Source organism: Gossypium hirsutum, chromosome D11 (genome assembly GCF_007990345.1).
Source record: "Gossypium hirsutum isolate 1008001.06 chromosome D11, Gossypium_hirsutum_v2.1, whole genome shotgun sequence".
Lineage (NCBI taxonomy): Eukaryota > Viridiplantae > Streptophyta > Magnoliopsida > Malvales > Malvaceae > Gossypium > Gossypium hirsutum.
In genome coordinates, this window is record NC_053447.1 from 5,702,602 (window position 1) to 5,723,364 (window position 20,763).

At 34.7% G+C, this 20,763-nt stretch overlaps 2 protein-coding genes and 1 non-coding gene across 3 annotated transcripts; 2 read left to right on the forward strand and 1 right to left on the reverse strand.

Moving 5' to 3' along the window:
- Positions 1–770: 770 nt before the first annotated feature.
- Positions 771–4,236, forward strand: LOC107911736 (probable serine/threonine-protein kinase PBL7). Its single transcript, XM_016839645.2, has 5 exons — positions 771–1,302; positions 1,880–2,082; positions 2,178–2,367; positions 2,643–3,034; positions 3,518–4,236. Exons 1-5 carry the CDS (start codon positions 1,203–1,205, stop codon positions 3,869–3,871), a joined length of 1,239 nt encoding a protein of 412 aa, XP_016695134.2. The 5' UTR covers positions 771–1,202; the 3' UTR covers positions 3,872–4,236.
- TRNAQ-UUG (transfer RNA glutamine (anticodon UUG)) lies at positions 4,106–4,177 on the reverse strand. The gene has a single exon. It is a non-coding gene; the product is annotated as a tRNA-Gln (tRNA).
- Positions 4,237–6,539: 2,303 nt separating the features above from the next.
- LOC107911737 (glutathione S-transferase U17) lies at positions 6,540–8,948 on the forward strand. The gene is made up of 2 exons (XM_016839646.2): positions 6,540–6,921; positions 7,811–8,948. Exons 1-2 carry the CDS (start codon positions 6,607–6,609, stop codon positions 8,195–8,197), a joined length of 702 nt encoding a protein of 233 aa, XP_016695135.1. The 5' UTR covers positions 6,540–6,606; the 3' UTR covers positions 8,198–8,948.
- The last annotated feature ends 11,815 nt before the right edge of the window (positions 8,949–20,763 follow it).

Below are 20,763 nucleotides of genomic sequence, written 5' to 3' on the forward strand. Positions count from 1 at the left end.
ATTTTACTTTGCACATTGAAATTGTATAAATATTTTAATTATGATTTTTAAAATTTATTACCATTTTTAAATTTTTAAATAAATTATTATATTTTAATTATGTTCAACAATTCAAATAATTAATTAAAAACTAATAATAGTAATTGAAATACATTATTTTAAAAAAATAATGTGTAAATCCATGGACAATAACCAACAAGAGTTGGGTAGAGTGGTAAAGTGCATTGCATTCTTAAAAGAAATGCAAGTTTCAACATTGGAGATGATATTATCGAGAGGAGCAACCCTAGATCCCTGAAAGGATTAATCTTCACAGATCGTAAAACGGACATGAATGATACCTTAATTATTTATGTTTACATTAGAAATTATTTTGATATAAAAATAATATAAGGATTAAAGAAAGAAAAAATAATTATCAAATCCCAAGTTGTAATCTGTTGTGATCAACTTCCTTAAGAATATTTTGGGTTCGAGTCATCATTGTATAAAAAACAATGTGTTGATATTGTCTTTAGGTCATATCAAAATTGTTTCTCTTTACTTTGTTGAGAGTCAAAGACAAGATTCATAGAGTAGGAATACTCTGTCAAGCATGACGCCCAACCACCTACTAAGGAAAACATGCGCTTGGTAGGACTAGTGGAAAGATGAAATTCCGAATATATTAATCCGTTGTGGGGTCCATCTATACATAAAAGACAGTCTTTATAAGAGTGACTTTCCTTCAATAATTAATGGGTGGAAATATTAATAAGATTTTGATTTAATGATAAAATTTTAAAATTAAATTTTTTTTGGGTAGATCAACGTTTATAGTTTTGTTATTATTCTTATGAGTTGTATGCATAATTTTATCAAACCATGATCCCAAAATGGACGTTATTTGGAAAGATGATATTTTTACTAAAAAAAACTATGTTTTGTTACCATAACATTAGCATCGCATGTTTTCTTCTGAATCGTGTTTTTTTTTTTTGGGTTGTTTTGATTGTTCTCAAATTTCATACGTACAAAAGATGTTGATTTGATTCTTGTTTCCGTGAAATCAACACGGAAGGCCAAAATGCAGATTCGTCTTTTAACTTTTCATTGTCAAGTGAAGCTTTTTTGTTGTTGAATTTCAATTTTCAGAGCTTTTCCACAAGAGAAAAGGTGAAAGCTTTTTGTTTAATTGGAGTTTGATTGATTGATAGAAGCAAATGGGTTATTGCCCTTGTTTTGGTTGGAGGAAAGGTAAGAAGCTGAAGAGTGGTGAGAAGAAAGAACCTGGAAAGAAACCCAAGCCTCCTGTATCTCCTGGTCAGTTTCTTTCATGCAATTGTTTTCTTTTCCAAGATTATAGGAGCAATGTGAATTTAATGGATAGAATATTGGGAATTTTAGTGGGGTTGTAAACTTGTAAATGCTGTTCTTCCTTTTGGGATGTCAAATTGTTCAATTGAAATCTTTTGGTTTATTAATTTATGTTCTTTTGAATGTTACATGATAAGAATATGTATAGAAAATGGCTTATATTGATTTATAGATTGAAACACCCAACAGGGTAGGAAGCTGAACAAAATTTCATCCTATTTCTACTACTGCTGAAAAACATTGCTGCTAAGCCAACTAGGTTTTTCATGGAATGGAAGCATTCTTGTTGTTGATTAGCTGAACTAGGCTTTTGCTTGTGTTGCATCTTTCTTGAGGCTGTAATTTGTAAGATTTTATCATATCTGCCTAAATGAACCAAACTAATACCGAAATATGTTTCTTTTGCACACTTTGATAATACACCTAAACAATTTTCGATTTTAAACATCTCTGAAGTTTCATGACTAACAAAGTGGCATGATACAGTTTATTCTGCCAATCTAACTATGCCTGTGAAAAATAGGAATTGCACTTGGAACAAAAAGCAGTGCAGCCTTAAGACAGGAACCATCAGCTCCGAAAGAAGAGCCTAATGCTGGCAATAGGGCTCAGACTTTTACATATCGACAACTGGCAAAGGCGACAAAAAATTTCAGATCAGAATCCATGATCGGGCAAGGTGGATTCGGGGCTGTATATAAAGGAATATTAGAAAGTAGTGGTCAGGTACATTCTTGTATGCCTGTTTAAATTTCCTCCTTACTGGACAAAATTTTCCCCATATATCCATTTGTAATCGCATGCATTATGGTTGTTAGCAGGTTGTAGCTATTAAGAAACTTGACAAGACTGGTCTCCAAGGAGAAAAGGAGTTCCTTGTGGAGTTCCTCATGCTTTCACTTTTGCATCACCCCAATCTTGTCAATTTGATTGGTTACTGTGCCGAAGGGGATCAGCGCCTACTTGTCTACGAGTACATGCCACAGGGATCCTTGGAAGATCACCTCCATTGTAATCCATGCCTTCTCCTTTAAACTTGTCAATGAATTCATTTGTTAGAAAATCGTTTTCACTGGTTCTATCTAGACCTCCAGGATGAGTCTCAGGGACACTCACTCACTATTACAGCTTCAAAACCCTTTGTTAGTTTCTTTTCCTGCTAGTTTTTCAACAGTTAAACATTCTGACTATGTTTCTGCATCCTTTCACAAACCTTTTTCGTTTTCATTTCCCACGAACGATACCTTTTACTGTAAATTAAATAGATAAGCAACGTTTTTTTGCAGATCTTACATCTGATCAGAAACCTTTGGACTGGAACACAAGAATGAAAATAGCTGTTGGTGCAGCCCAAGGGTTGGAATATCTTCACCGTGGAGCCAGTCCTCCTGTTATATATAGAGATTTAAAATCATCTAACATACTATTAGGTGAGGGCTTCATCCCAAAACTCTCTGATTTTGGGTTTGCAAAATTTGGTCCAAGCGGAGATAAATCATATGTTTCCACCAGGGTCATGGGAACCCATGGTTACTGTGCACCCGAGTACCTCGCTAGTGGAAAATTGACTACCAAGTCTGACATCTTTAGTTTTGGGGTAGTCCTATTGGAGCTCATAACTGGACGTAAAGCTTTCGATGAGAGCCGTGGTCGTGAAGAACGATTCCTTGTTGATTGGGTAATACTTCTTCACATGATATAACATTATCACTGAAACTGTTTTACTTCACATGATGTATTTTTCCCTGGATACCTTGATGTGAACCAGATGGCATAATGTATTTTTGCTGAATATAGTACTCATGCTGAAGACGGTATGGATTTTAACTTTCTCCTTGTTCTGAAACTGTTTTACTTCACATGATGTATTTTTCCCTGGATACCTTGATGTGAACCAGATGGCATAATGTATTTTTGCTGAATATAGTACTCATGCTGAAGACGGTATGGATTTTAACTTTCTCCTTGTTCTGAAACTGTTTTACTTCACATGATGTATTTTTCCCTGGATACCTTGATGTGAACCAGATGGCATAATGTATTTTTGCTGAATATAGTACTCATGCTGAAGACGGCATGGATTTTAACTTTCTCCTTGTTAAATATGCTCTCCAGCGGCATGCTTTCTGACCTATCATTATATATACTCAATTTTTTGTAGGTACGACCGTTTAAAGATGAAATGAACATTACGAACTTAGCAGATCCACTGCTGAGAGGTCACTTTTCAAAACCTACCTTGAAGAAGGCTCTAGAAGTGGCCTTGATGTGCATCGAAGAAAATGCTAATTCCAGACCCTCTATTTGTGATGTAGTGCTTGCTCTGGATTATTTTAATACCCATCCATACGACTCAAACGAAGCCAAAAGGGATAACCCCGAAGGGCTTGAGAACAATGGCTCTCCAAACAAAACGACTAGGATGTTAGACGTTGATTCCGAAAGAGAACGAGCTGTTGCCGAGGCCAAGATGTGGGGAGAGAGTTGGAGAGGGAAAAAAGGACCAGTAGGATAGAGTGCAGAAAAAAAGAATCATGTGGTGAAATTCTACTTTCTTAATTCATATGTACTAGGTAGCATGTTGTTGAGTCACTGAAATCAAGAATCAAGAGTAGAAACTTCTAGTACATGACATGTTAACTTTTTCATTTCGTGATTCATGTCATGTATATTTACATATGTATAATTATTTTTTTCACAGAAAGAGAGCATAAAGAATGGAAAGTGAAGGGGCATAAATAAGGTAAAAAGGTCCCACCGGGAGTCGAACCCAGGTCGCTGGATTCAAAGTCCAGAGTGCTAACCACTACACCATGGAACCCCTTTGGGCATCATGTACTTTAATTATATATAAAATTTATAAGTAAGGGCATTATAACATTTTCGTTGATTCCTCTTTCATTTCCAATTATATCCAAATTTAATGCATAATTATTGTTTTGGTAAACTCATTCAATTTCACAATTATTTTTCTCAAGCCTTCTTCATATCATCTTTAGTGAAGTATTGATTTTATGTATTAAATGCAGATTGCAGGGTGAAGTTTCGATATTTGAGATAAGTATCAAAATTTAATTGAAAAATATCTATTAAAAGAATTAATGTATCAAGACTTCACAGGCAAGCCTCGATATCATGAGGAGTAAGTATCGAGACCTTGTTGTACACAAAAAGCATGTGACTACTTATGGTCTAAATTAGTCTCAGCTCTTAGGACTTGGTTGTTAGGTATTGAGACTTGGAACATAAGTTTCAATGGTCCTGTTTGGCAATTGGTTGATAACTGGTTGCTGATTGCAGTAGCTAGTTTGACCAAGTGATTCTATTAACTGTTTATTTAAAAGAGTTTGGTAAAACTCAATTGATAGCTGAAAGCTGATATGTGTAAAATGACAAATAAGTGCACGACACATTTTATTGTTAAGTATTTATTTGTTAATATTACTTTAGTTTTTATTGGGTGAAATTATTGAACTAAAACACTATTCCCTATGAATTAAAACATCCATTATGAAATTTAAATAAACAAATTTCTTAAGTTCCTTATTTGCAAATATTAACCTTGTAGAAATTGATGAATATTAATAGTGTATCAATATAATTGTAAACTATATTCTTAATGATAATTATGTTCTGTTCTTAGTATGTAAATTAGTGAGAATTAAGTCACACTCTGAATAAATTTGTCAAGTAGCATATTTCAATTAATATAAAATTGCATAAAAAATCATTTTATACAAGTAAATTGAAAATAAATTAAGAGTATATAAATATTCAAGGATGAATGAGCCCGATTAAAAAATTTTGGCGGTAATGTTGTTTGTAGCTTCACAGTGGAGTTTTTTTGAAGACTATTAATATCTTGGCAACTTTATTAGATTTGAGAGCATGTGGCAAAGAGAGTAAATTTTGAGCATGTGGCAAAGAGAGTAATTTTTGAGCATGCATAGTGAGATATGTCATTTCACATATCTCATTTCTCAATCAGCTGTTGAAAAAAGTTGTTCATCCCAGCGTTTTTGTTTTGAAGGTTTTATCTCAATAAGCTATTGCAAACATCAATTCACCAAACACTACAATTAAAATATTTGACTACTCAATCCTTAATTTGTGCCCAAATCAACTAAAAAGGGTTCAAAACTCTATACTATACCTCTTTTAAAAACTTTGTTAGATTTTGTTCAAGAAATATCAATACTTGACTGGAAAGTTGCTTTAAAAGGGTTAAACAATTCACAAAAATTTTTGAATACTCCAGAATCCTCTTAAAATTGTTTCTAAGTTGTTTACTAACATTATTATTATTGAATTTGTAATACTTGGAAAATAACTTTTGTAAATTTAATTAAATAATTTTAGAATTTATTTTATTAAATTAAAATATTTGAAAATTAAAGCTAACAAAATTTATATTTGATAATTGACCATACATGTATATATACTATATACAATGTGTTTACTTGAGTTGATGTCACGAGTTAATCAAATAGGAACTCAATTAAAAATGATTAAAATTCACTCTCTTTTTTACAAAACAATAGATATTATTTCAAAGGTGTTTTGCCTTTTTTATATATTTTATATAAAATTTAAAAATAAATCTGAATTAACACATGGTGAAATTTATCAATTCAATCAAATATTCATTTGTTTTTAATATAATTTTTTATTAATACATTTGTTATACAAAACTTTTCACTTAAATCTTGAGTGTATTATAATCTAATTTACATTATTTAGATGTTCACTTCATTAAAAAAAATTAAAAATAAAATAAAATATTTTTTATAAATTAATGATAATAATTATTTAATTCGTATAAATAGATACATAGAATTTTTCTTTTTCTGTTGTGCATAAAATCTGTCCTCGAAATCAATGTAATTATTATACACTTTATTTCTCCCACCCAACACGGTCATGTGTACTTCTTCTGCTTCTGAACTTAACATTTATATTTTTACCAAACAATTTAAATATCAGCCAGGACAGTACCCAGTACTTTGTCGGTGATTATAGTGACGTCAATTTAAATTCCAAATTCCCCATCTTAATTAAAATATTATTATCGTTGATATGTTGAAGTTATTTTCTTAAATTTGATTTTAATTATTTTTAAATATTTTAAAATAATTAAAATTTTATCATTTTAATATAATAGAGCAGTTTCCATCTCCTGCACTTCAATTTATATTTAAACACACTTGTAAAGTGAAAGACAGTGGTAACTCTTAAAAGAAGAAAAAAAGCATGGCAAAGAGTGATGGGAAGGTGAAAGTAATGGGAAGATGGCAGTGCCCATTTACGATGAGGGCAAGGATCGCCCTTAACATCAAGTCTGTCAACTATGAGTTGGTTGAGGCGAGGCCATGGGATGGCCAAAGCCAGGTCCTTCACGAATCAAAGTCAAACCCAGTCATGGTTCATGGTGATAAGTCCATCTGTGAGTCTCTCAATATTGTCGAATACATCGACGAGATTTGGCCTTATGCTCCCTCCATTGTTCCTTCTGATCCTCTTGAACGTGTCACTGCTCGGTTCTGGGCTGGCTATCTTAAAGACCAGGTATTACACATTTATGATTTATCCATGCAAACTCATTCACAATAGTTAGATGAGTTTTAGGGTCCATGATAACATACCTTTAGAGGCATGTTTACCATACCTACTTTCTGTAATCACAAGCAGTGTAATCTCAAGAATAATTTTCGGTAATTTTTAATGGCTTTCATCAAATCAACACAAATATATATTAGATACTAGGTTTAATTGAATAAGTATACTACTTCCTTTTAGTTAGGTATTTAACTCTTTTTTTTTGTTAAATTATATGCTTAAACTATGATTCTCTTACAGTTATCTTAATTTGAAAAAAAAACACTTCAACCAGTACAAATTAAGAGTTAATTACATTTATTTTCTTTAAATTAAGAGTTATTTTTTTAATTTATTGTATTATTTATTTATTTTATTATTTTTCACATGTAATTATTTTATTGAGTTTTCTAAGTACTAAATTACATCTCATTAAAAATATTTCACATTTGAAATTTCACATTAACTTTTTTAATAGTATTTTCATTAAATCTGTTAGAAAAAGCAGATTGAAAAAAAAAATAAAGGTCGATGGCTAAGAAAAGCTAAAAAATATTCCACATATGAAATTTCATATCATCTCCGTTAACTTTTTTAATGGTATTTTCATTAAACCTGTTAGAAAAAGCAGATTGAAAAAAAAGAATAAAGGTTGATGGCTAAAAAAAGCTCAAAAATATAATTAGGGTTATTTTGACAAAACATGCAAACATTAGTGGCCAAAATTATTTTTAAGCCTAAATAATATTAATCAAAGATTCACTTATACAAAGGGGTTTAAATTTAAAAATTTTAGCTGCTAATGTATTAAAGAAAAAACTTGTTTTTAATGCGATTTGTTTGGGGTTAATTGTTGTAGTGGTTTCCTTCCTTGAAAGCTATTGGTACTGCTGAAGGAGAGGATACAAGGAAAGCAGCAATAAGGCAAGTGGAGAAAGGGTTAGTACTGCTGGAGGGGGCATTTGGCAAGTGTAGCAAAAGGAAGGCATTCTTTGGAGGGGATCAAATTGAATACCTTGACATCGCATTTGGGTGCTTTCTATGCTTGCTAAGAGTGGAAGAAAAAGTGAATGGGATCAAGTTGCTTAGTGAAACCAAGACACCTAATTTGCTTAAATGGGCTCACAGATTTTGCTCCAATGCTGTCGTTAAGGATGTCATGCCTACGATAGAAAGTCTTATAGAATCTGATGAGATTATTATGGGAAGAATGAAAGGAGTGGCTTCTCCCGCTTCCAGATTATGAATTGATTGGCTTTGAATGTGATAACATTCAAAAGTCATATTTATTGGCCTTTAACTAGGCCTTGAATGTTACATTTTTTGAACTCATTTTCTCCCAAGTCATACCTCCTCCTCCTCCTCGTCGTTTCTCTCTTTTGTTGTCGGTCGTGCGATCAACCATCATCCCCTCACCCAAGTGATCCCTCCGAGGGTCGCTCCCTTTTTCTTTTCCCAATGGCCTTTTCGATCCATTCCTAATTCGGCAATTGTTTTCTTTGGTCTTTCGCTGTCGGAAGGTGGTGGGTTTGATCCCCTACTAGTGGGAGTTTTCCCTGGTCTCTTCCCTAGGCTTTTTCTTTTGGATTTTCGGCCAAGCCTCCAATGGTTTGATATATTCATATTCCACCCGTCACCCTCTGTTACGTCAGCCGAGAAATAATGGAGTAGTAGGGTTAACACTCCAGATTTATAGGTTTGGTGGCTAAAGCCACATTTGTCGGTGGTTTGGCATTGATTTCGTTATTTTTTGCTCAGTTCATTGTGGTACTGGTATTTGTTTTTGAGGTCTAATTATAGAATGGTCTCCCAAGTCGAAGGCAGCCATTCCAGCGATGGCTTCAAACCCTTGTTGGGTTAGGTGCTCTCTCCCTCTTTGTGGGTTTAGGGTTTCCCTTGGGATTTGTTGACCCACTATTATCTTTCATGTAATTTTTGGGGCAATTTAAGCTTGTTGTAAGCCCTCATTTTCTTAATGGAAGCTTTGCTTTTATGAACTAGGTTTTTAACAAAGCAAATGTATGCGAAATTTTAAATTACTAGAATTTACCACTTTCACGATTAGGGTTAAAGATCAACATTATTTATAAAAATATATGTTCTAAAAAATAATGACATTTGAAATAATTGAATATTTTTAAGATGAGAAATTACTAAATAATTGTGGTAATTCAATTAAGGGTTAAAAAATTAAATGTACAGTTATTATAGAGAAGTGAATAAGCTTTAAAAGTGGATGAATAGTAAGTTAGAAAAATGGATTAGGTTTTTTTTTAAATGGGTTTTTTTTAAAAAAAGTACACAATTATCACTATTTTTTTTAATTTTATGATTTTATTGGGTTTTATTTTTTTGTACCTTCATTAAATGATTTAGTGTGACTCAACTAGTGACAAAGAACTCAGAAATTTATATATAATATAAATATTTGTAATTTTAACTTGTGTTTAGTACATTAGTAGTTTATCCTTTTTATTCCATAAATAGGCTTAAAAAAATTTATCTGTGTCTTTTTTTTTTAAATCTGGTAATAAAAGCGTGATTAACAAATCAAAACAAACTACACTGAAGCTCTTAACATATCCTGGACATCATTTTTGAGCAAGGACCAGCAGCTTGGAATCGGATGCTCAAAACAATGAACAGCTCCATCTTGAGCAATGACTCGATGAGCGAACCGGATCTGTCACAGATGTTAACATTAATGGGAGACAACATTAATGGCAAACAATACAAAGTGGTGCAAGTTTAGCACCCTAAAGTTGACTTTGAAAAAGTGGCATGGGATAATTTTTTTTGGTCCTTGAGATAATGGGCTATTTATTGTTTGGTCCTTAAACCTCAACTATAAATAGGCCTTCTAATTTCTCATTTCAATTCATCCCAACCAATCTTTCTCTCTTAGTTTTCTCTCTTCTCCCATTTGAGAATTCTTAAGGAATTCTATTTGTTTGTAATACTTTGGAGATAGTAAAGTTATCATCTGGTGTTAGTGCCCGAGGACGTAGGTATAATTTACCGAACCTCGTTAAATCTCTTGTGTTCTTTCTTGTCCTATTTTTCTTTCAATATTTGAGGGTATAATAGTAGTATTTAATTGTGCTATTAAATTACTATAGAAGGGATATTCTGTCTAAGGAAAGACTTGGTATTTAAGAGATCCATGTGATCCACCTCTCTTCCCTGGGAATTGAACTTTGTGTGATTTTTTAGTACAATAATTTACACGCTTCCGACCCTAGTGGAACAACAAGTGGTATCAGAGCCGAAGGTTAATCGTAGTATGCTCTGTGGTTGCAGTTTAAACTGATCTTCCACATCAGAAAAGATTTCCTTAGGTATATTGAAAGATTATGGAGAAAACGGTCGGTGTAGGAGCTTCAACATCGTCCATGTGGACAAGACCGACAATTGCAAATGCAAGATTGGCCGTGGAGATCTTTGATGGCACGGGCCATTTTGGTATGTGGCAAAGTGAGGTTCTAGATGCCCTTTTTCAGCAGGGTCTAGACATTGCCATTGATGAAGAGAAACCAGATGATGTACAGGAGAAAGATTGGAAGGCGATCAATCGGTTGGCATGTGGCACAATTCGATCATGCCTTTCTCGAGAGCAGAGGTATGCTTTTTCAAAGGAGACTTCTGCAAATAAGTTGTGGGTGGCACTTGAAGAAAATTTTTTGAAGAAAAACATTCAAAATAAGCTCCACTTGAAGAAAAGACTGTTTCGCTTCACATACGTCCCAAGTACCACAATGAATGATCACATCACCAAATTTAATCAGTTAGTCACTGATTTGCTGAATATGGATGAGACATTCAAAGATGAAGATTTGGCTTTGATGCTGTTGGGGTCACTTCCTGAGGAGTTTGAGTTCCTAGAAACTACTCTACTTCATGGCAGGAGTGATATATCTCTGAGCGAAGTCTGTGCGGCCTTATACAATTATGAACAGAGAAAGAAGGACAAACAGAAAAACTCAATCAGAGATACAGAAGCTTTAGTAGTCCGAGGTCGTTCATACACTCGGAAGAAAACTCAAAAGGGGAGATCAAAGTCAAAGTCCAGACTCGGGAAAGATGAATGTGCTTTTTGTCATGAGAAAGGCCACTGGAAGAAAAATTGTCCAAAGCTGAAGAATAAGGGAAAAGTTGTTGTAGATGCTTGTGTTGCTAAGCATGATACTAGTGACTCTGAACTATCACTGGTTGCATCATCATCGTCGTTCCATTCAGATGAGTGGATATTGGATTCGGGTTGTACCTATCATATGTCCCCTAACCGGGAGTGGTTCTCTGATTTAGTAGAACTAAATGGAGGAGTTGTTTATATGGGCAATGACAATGCCTGTAAAATTGTTGGGATAGGTTCAATCCAATTAAAGAATAAAGATGGATCAACCAGAGTTCTGACTGATGTTCGGTACGTGCCCAGTTTGAAGAAAAATCTCATCTCATTGGGAGCCTTGGAATCCAATGGTTCAGTTGTTACTATGAGAGATGGGGTTTTGAAAGTGACATCTGGCGCACTTGTGATATTGAAGGGCATCAGGAAAAATAACTTGTATTACTACCAAGGTAGTACAGTTATTGGAGCAGTCGATGCAGCTTCCGGTAACAAAGACTTGGACTCAATGCAATTGTGGCATATGAAGTTGGGACATGCCAGCGAAAAATCCTTGCAAATTCTGGCAAAGCAAGGATTGTTGAAAGGTGCAAAGGCTTGCAAATTAAAATTTTGTGAGCACTGTGTTCTGGGAAAGCAAAAGAGAGTGAAATTCGGCACTGCTATCCATAATACAAAAGGTATTTTGGAATATATTCACTCAGATGTGTGGGGGCCTTCCAAAACACCTTCGTTGGGAGGAAAACACTACTTTGTTACTTTTGTTGATGACTTTTCCAGAAGAGTTTGGGTGTATACCATGAAAACTAAAGATGAAGTGCTTGGAGTTTTTCTTAAATGGAAAACTATGATCGAAAACCAGACTGGCAAGAAAATCAAGCGGCTTAGGACGGACAATGGAGGGGAATATAAAAGTGATCCGTTCTTCGATGTGTGCCAAGAGTATGGTATTGTTCGACACTTCACAGTTAGGGATACACCACAACAGAATGAAGTGGCAGAGCGTATGAATCGAACATTGCTGGAGAAAGTTCGATGTATGTTGTCCAATGCTGGGTTGGGCAAGCAATTTTGGGCTGAGGCTGTGACATACGCTGGCCATCTTGTTAATCGTTTGCCATCATCTGCATTAGAAAGAAAAACTCCTATGGAGGTATGGTCTGGAAAACCGGCTACAGATTATGATTCCTTACATGTGTTTGGAACCACTGCATATTACCATGTGAAGGAGTCAAAGTTAGATCCGAGGGCAAAGAAAGCTCTCTTTATGGGAATCACTTCTGGAGTGAAGGGATTTCGTCTTTGGTGCTTAAGCACAAAGAAAATGATCTGTAGCAGAGATGTTACCTTTGATGAATCTGCCACATTGAAAAAGGTAGCAGATAAAGATATTCAGACGAGCAATACTCCACAGCAGGTGGAGTGTACTCCAAAACAGGTGGAGTTTGAGCAGATGGGGATTTGCCCAGTTAATAAGTCTAATTCTCCAGCCACAATGGAGGAATTAGAGGTTGAAGAGGTTCTGACCCAAGAACCACTAAGTACACCAGAACCAGTTGCAGTTGCAAGGCCACGGAGAGAAATTCGTAAACCTGCTCGATTTACTGATATGGTGGCCTACGTCCTTCCCGTTGTTGATGATATTCCTATCACTTATCAAGAAGCAATGCAAAGCTTAGAAAGTGATAAATGGAAAAGCGCCATGGATGAAGAAATGCAGTCTCTCCGGAAGAACAATACTTGGGAGTTGGCGCAATTACCGAAAGGTAAAAGGGCAATCGGATGCAAGTGGGTATTCGCAAAGAAAGATGGATCTCCTAGCAAGAAGGATATTTGCTACAAGGCAAGATTGGTAGCTAAAGGCTACGCTCAGAAGGAGGGAATTGACTACAATGATGTATTTTCCCCTGTTGTGAAGCATTCCTCCATTAGAATTTTGTTGGCCTTGGTAGCACAGTTGAATTTGGAGCTAGCTCAACTTGATGTTAAGACAGCTTTCTTGCATGGTGAGTTAGAAGAGGAGATCTATATGACTCAGCCCGAAGGATACACAGATGCTGGTGGTAGAAATTGGGTTTGTAAGCTGAACAAATCGCTATATGGATTGAAGCAATCCCCGAGGCAGTGGTACAAGCGATTTGATAGCTTTATGAGAAGGCAGAAGTACACAAGAAGCAAATATGACAATTGTGTATATTTGCAGAAGCTGCATGACGGATCTTTCATTTATCTACTCTTGTATGTTGATGATATGTTAATCGCTTCGAAGAGCCAAAATGAGATAGATAAGCTGAAGGCTCAGTTGAATCAAGAGTTCGAGATGAAAGATCTAGGTGAGGCCAAGAAGATTCTCGGCATGGAGATAAGTAGAGATAGACCGAGAGGCAAGCTCTGTTTAAATCAGAAGCAATATCTGAAAAAGGTATTACAATGTTTTGGTGTAAATGAAAACACAAAACATGTAAGTACCCCACTTGCTTCTCATTTGAAACTTAGTGCTCAATTATCTCCGAAAACTGAAGAAGAAAGAGAATATATGGCGAAAGTCCCATATGCTAATGCAGTTGGGAGTTTGATGTATGCGATGGTGTGTACGAGGCCTGACATTTCACAAGCTGTTGGAGTTGTGAGCAGGTATATGCATGATCCTGGAAAAGGACATTGGCAAGCTGTGAAATGGATTCTACAGTATCTTCGAAAAACCGTAGATGTTGGTTTAATTTTTGAACAGGATGAAGCACTTGGTCAGTTTGTAGTTGGATATGTTGATTCCGACTTTGCTGGTGATTTAGATAAACGTCGTTCAACTACGGGGTATCTGTTTACTCTTGCGAAAGCCCCAGTGAGTTGGAAGTCTACCTTACAGTCTACAGTAGCTGTGTCTACTACAGAGGCAGAATATATGGCAGTTACAGAAGCTGTTAAGGAGGCTATTTGGCTTAATGGATTGTTGAAAGACTTAGGAGTTGTTCAAAGTCACATAAGTTTATATTGTGACAGTCAGAGCGCTATTCATTTAGCGAAAAATCAAGTCTATCATTCAAGAACCAAGCATATCGACGTAAGATATCACTTTGTGCGGGAAGTCTTTGAAAAAGGAAAAATTCTACTTCAGAAGATTCCGACAGCAGATAATCCCGCAGATATGATGACCAAGGTGGTAACAACAATCAAGTTTAATCATTGTTTGAACTTGATTAACATCCTGAGAATTTGAGCACCTTCGGGTGTATGGTGCTCGAGAGTGCATTTGTAGGCACTACAAAAGATAGCTTTATCGAATTTGGGGAGTTGAAGGAAGTGTGTGAATATGTGATTATCCTAATCAAATCTTCAAGGTGGAGATTGTTAACATTAATGGGAGACAACATTAATGGCAAACAATACAAAGTGGTGCAAGTTTAGCACCCTAAAGTTGACTTTGAAAAAGTGGCATGGGATAATTTTTTTTTTGGTCCTTGAGATAATGGGCTATTTATTGTTTGGTCCTTAAACCTCAACTATAAATAGGCCTTCTCATTTCTCATTTCAATTCATCCCAACCAATCTTTCTCTCTTAGTTTTCTCTCTTCTCCCATTTGAGAATTCTTAAGGAATTCTATTTGTTTGTAATACTTTGGAGATAGTAAAGTTATCATCTGGTGTTAGTGCCCGAGGACGTAGGTATAATTTACCGAACCTCGTTAAATCTCTTGTGTTCTTTCTTGTCCTATTTTTCTTTCAATATTTGAGGGTATAATAGTAGTATTTAATTGTGCTATTAAATTACTATAGAAGGGATATTCTGTCTAAGGAAAGACTTGGTATTTAAGAGATCCATGTGATCCACCTCTCTTCCCTGGGAATTGAACTTTGTGTGATTTTTTAGTACAATAATTTACACGCTTCCGACCCTAGTGGAACAACAACAGATACCATCCATCAACCATTGGGATAAATACAAAGAGTAGAAAATGGACGAGCTTAATGTAGGGACCAACTTTGACCATACTGACCAGGCGACATGGCAATCTCGTAAGGCACGCAAAACAGTTTCCTGATCCGGTCCACAAAGCTGACAAGAAGCAGACAATATGTAAGATGGCGTCTCCACTGCCCATAATTACAGAGCAAACGATTTTTCATTGCAAGCCAGAAGAAACTCCTAACCCGTTGCGGGACATGTGGCTTCTAAATCTTTTTCCAAACAATATCCTTGGGATCAAAATGTGACTGTGATAGCACATTATATGCATTGGCAACAGAAAAGGGATGTTGATTAGAACCTTGCCACACAAATTTATCTTCACCCAAAGCTTCGCATGGGAGAGGCATAGATGCAATCTGCACCAAAGCAAAATAATCAATTAAATGGGCATATGCATCCCACCTCCAAATCTCGTTCCCATCCACTATATCAACCACCCTAACATCATCTAAATCAATATTGGCCACAATTAAATGGTCTTTAAGCGGCCCTAAGTCTGAAATCCATCCATCCTTCCAAAATTTCACTTTCTTACCATTGCTAATAGACCACCCAAGGTGTTCTTTAAAAGAGTCCGAAATGTTCACAAGGGATCTCCATGAAAAAGAACAATTGGATCTTGCTAGCGAAGTTGGACAAGCTTCCAGGATATTATATTTACTCCTCAAGATCCTAACCCAATAGGCATCCAGCTTTGTCACCATACCAAGCCCCAACTTAAATAAAAAAACATTTGTTTTGAACCTTTAAATTTCTGATCCCTAGCCCTCCATTTTCAACTGGTTGGCAACAAGTTTTCCAATTGACAAGTGCAATCTTCTTCTCACCATTTCTTGATCCCCAAACAAAATTCCTTGCAATTGTCTCAATTTTCTTGCACATCCCTACAGGAATAAGAGCAGTTTGCATAAAAAATTAGGAATCGTTAACAAAACAAATTTAGCGAGGGTTATCCGTCTGGCTGTCTGATGGAAAAGAGGAACTTCCAAGTAGCTTCTCAAATCAAAAGCTCAACTAAGTCCCATGATACGACATATAAAATCAGCACTAAAATCAGAAACATTAACCGAGAATAAGACTCTAGTATTGTTTGCATTCACTTTGTAGCCCGAAAAGGAGCAAAAATAATTAAGCATATCTGTAACTACTTTCACTTGAAAATTATCTGCTTCACAAAAAAAAAACTAAATCATCCATGAAAAATAAGTGGGAGATACGCAGTCCAACCCGACTAAGCCTAATTGGTTTCCAAGCTCCTCGCATCACAGAAGTATCAATACTTTGCCCCAACCTCTCCATCCCTAGCACAAAAAGATAAGGAGACAATGAGTCTCCTTGTCGAATCCCTCTAGTTAGTTTAAGTTCATCAGAAAATCAGTCGTTCCATAAGATTTGCATGGAAGAAGTAGATACACACTTCATAATCACTTTTATCATGTTCCTCGGCAACCTGGCACCATAAAGAATATCTTTCAAAAAGTCCTATCGAACACAATCATACACCTTTTCGAGATCGACTTTAATAGCAATCCAACTTTTCTTGCCTTTCTAATAAGCATGGAATGAATCACCTATTGGGCAATAATAATATTATCAATAATGGAGCGTCTAGAGACAAAATTGACTTCATTTTGGGTACTAACATCGACATAACCATCTTTAATCTATTGACACTAACCTTAGCTAAATTTGTTGATTTTTTAGTATTAAGGTCAAATTGATAAAATATGTAAAAATTGAAAGCTAAATTTGTTATTATACCAATTAAAATTATGTAAAATTGACATAAAATATTAATATTATGGTTAATTGTGTAACACCCCTAACCTTTATCCGTCACCAGAATAGGGTTACGGAGCATTACCGAACTGTACGAATTAAATACGGACATTTCCCAACCTTTGTTACACATATTAATAATCAATCAGATAACACTCATATTGTCCCTTAGAAGGACCCTTGAGGCCCAATATTCACCTTAGAAGTAAATCGGGATTAAACCGGGTACTTAGGGAATTCTTTCCAAAATCTCAAAAAATTTCTTAGAAGCAGGGGACACAAGCCCGTGTGGCCGGCCGTGTGGGCATTTGATATGAGCCACACAGCCGTGTCCTTACCCGTGTAACTCTTTGACTTGGGTTACATGACCAACCACACGCCCATGTGCTAGGCTGTGTGCAAGGTGCAGGGGTCACACGGCCAAGCCACACGCCCGTATGCTAGGCCGTATATAAAAACCTGGGTATTCTATTTTGAAATTTAAGGCGCAGGGGACATACGACCAAACTACACACCCATATGTCAGGCCGTGTATCACACACGACTTAGACACAGACCCGTGCCTCTGTCCGTGTAGACGAAAATAAGTCATTTAAGGCCATTTTTCTCACCCATTATCATATGACCCTATACACAACATTTTAATACCTCAATACATCCCAAACAAGCAATTAACTCAAGCCAAATATCACGTTTACATCCTAAATACTCAAATACTTAAACTTACCTATTTAATCCATCTCATTGGTTTATCAAAATCTACTACTAGTTACATAAACATACATACAATATATATATCATTCACAACCACATTTCAAATTATATCATTACCAATTCAACCCTATACATGCCATATAAACCAAAATTTACATTGCAAAAACTACCGGATTAAACTGGATAGTGTAGCTTGATGTGTTGATCCGATCTTCCGACTACATGTTAATCTACAAGAATATTAAACAACACGAGTAAGCTTAATGAAGCTTAGTAAGTTTAATAGGTTAAACATTGATCTTACCGAACTTAATATAATAAATTAAATTGTAAATAAATCATACATTTTTTTCTGTCAATTACAATATAATCAATAAACACACTCCCTTCAGATCAATATCAATAATAATCTATAAATCTTTCAATTCAATCACATAAGTCTTTTACCATTTCTTTCTGAATCGAAGAACGGCTTACGGATATGAGTACATCATTCTTTTTATGCTATAGTCCAACTATGGTCTTACACATGCATTGCCATGGCCCTGCCATGGTCTTACATTTGTAGTGCCATAACCCAGTTATGGTCTTATCATCAGAATGTCATAGCCCAGCTATGGTCTTACATATATATATACTGTCATGGTCCAACCATGGTCAACGTTCAAGGTGCCATAACCCAGTTATGGTCTTTTCATTAAAATGCCATAGCCCAGCTATGGTCTTACATTTAAACATTTCCATGGTCCAACCATGGTCTTATCCGTCAATTCATTCTTTGCCACGGAACAATCGTACTCAATCCTGCGTTCTACTCATTTTAAACATTCAATTCAATTTTCATACTTTTACAATAATCTTAATTTCAACAACAAAATATGAATAAATACATTATATCATTCCTAAATTAACAAATAATCATGAAATTTTAACCATATGAACTTACTTGGGTTGGATTGTAAAATTGGTAGTAGTTTAGAGACTACTCAGTTAATTTTTCATTTTCTCGTTGATCTATGAACTCTTGATCTAGAATGTAAAGTTTTTCATTCATTAGCATATATTTAAATTTCAGTCCACTTCACAATTTATACCCTTCAAATTTCAAAATTACACAATTACCCCAACTTTTACAATTTTTACAATTTAGTCACTCACCAATTAACTCATCAAATGAGCTAATTTTTCTTGATTAACACTTTATCTAAATATTATAAGATATTACGCAGCCTTTAATAAATATAATTTAATACCAAACCCTAAGATTTAATCTTTTTCACAATTTGATCCTAAAATCAATTTCTATTGAAATTACTTGATAAAATCATCATATAACAAAATTAAAACTTCAAATCCATGTTAATTCATCATAAAAATCCAGCACTCATCAATGGTAACTTTCAAAATTACCCATATAATTAAAAACTAATGAATTGGATAGTTGGACCTAATTGTAAAAATATTAAAAACACAAAAATTACAAGAAAAGAGAAAGAATTGAACTCACATGATGAAAAATATGAAAAACCAGCTTATAGGCCTTCAATGGAGTTTTTGGACTGAAAATTAGAAGAAGAATAGCCTAGAAAAATTTAGAATTCAATTTATTTAAGTTAATTTTACAAAATTTATAATTTTACCCTTAAATCACCTAATTCCAAGATTTTTTTTCTGCTTATGCCGTCTCAGCCATTCATTGGGTGTCTAATTTCCCTTTTAGTCCTCCCTTATTTACCATTTATGCTATTTAATCACTTTAGCAAGTTTTGCACTATTTTCAATTTAGTCCTTTTTAATTAATTAACTATCGAAACTATAAAATTTTCTAACAAAACTTTAATAATTCCTTAACGACACTTCACAAATATTTATAAAAATATTTACGGCTCGATTTATAAAATTGAGGTCTCGATACCCTATTTTCAAAACCAATTAACCTAATAATTACTTCTAAACTCAAATCACTATTTCACAAATATTTCTAAAATCACATTTAACTCGTAAATAGTAAATAATAAAAATTACAAGCTTACTAATCGGAATTGGTGACTTCAAATCACCATTTCTATTACCACTGAAAATTCAGGCTGTTACAAATTGACCTTAGTTGCTCACTTTTAATTTTTTGAGAGACTAATTTTCTCAATCTTGAAAGTGAGAGGGACCAAAAAAAATCTTTTACCTAATCTTGAAATTGAGAGGGATAACACCTTAGGGTAATCTTTAAATGAATTAAACTTAACCATGAAGTAATCATTTTCCAGATCTATCATTTGAAAACTTTTAGAAGTTTGCCATAAGGATGTCACTTTGCTAAAAAGCGAACCAAACCCAATCTTATTATGCCTGCTGGCGCGATTATGAAAATGGAGGAACAAATTTCAATTCATTGGGAAATTTGTTCGCATTAGTGCAAAAGTTGCTAGTATTTATTATAGCTTGCATGAGTTAGAAGGGACATGAATCCAAAAACCGAAATTCTCTTAGGATGGGAGAAGCCAACTGATCAAACTGTGAAGATAAATACTAACAGCAGTTGTAATATTCATGAGGGAATTGTGGGTGTAGGAGGGTCCTTAGGGATGCCTTGGGTCATTGGCTTGGTGGCTTTCACGCCCTGTATGACAAATGCTCCATTGACTTAATTGAGCTTTGGGGATTTTTTCTAGGATTTCAGATGGTTTGGGTGAAGGGGGTATAAGGATGTGATTGTTCAAATTGATTTTCTAATATCAGCTAGAAATGATCGAAAACGAGGTTGGCGAGAAGCATCCCCTATATTGCCTGTTACAATAATAAGAGAATTAATACAACGTGATTGGTATTGTGATCTGTGTTTTGTTCCTAGACAGAGGAACTTCGTGGCCGACAGGATGGCAAAGACGAGCTTGAGAATTATAGATAGAAGACATTTCATGGACCATCTTCCTCAAAGTGTTCTACAACTGAAGGCTGATATGGAAAGCGTTATCTTATCAAGAATAGTTCATACTATCTAAGTTTTAAGATTGTTGCCCTCTTTTGTAACCCCAACAATATATAATTTATTATTTTAGATTTAAGATTTAAAAAAATGATGTTAATTTTATAAAAATTCAAAACCCTAAATTCTAAAATATTAAAATTCTAGATTTTAAAATTATCTTTGAAAAAAAAAAGATCGAACCCTTCACAATTATCTATAAATTTATAGACTACGAGCATATCATTTTTCTTGGTTTAAGAA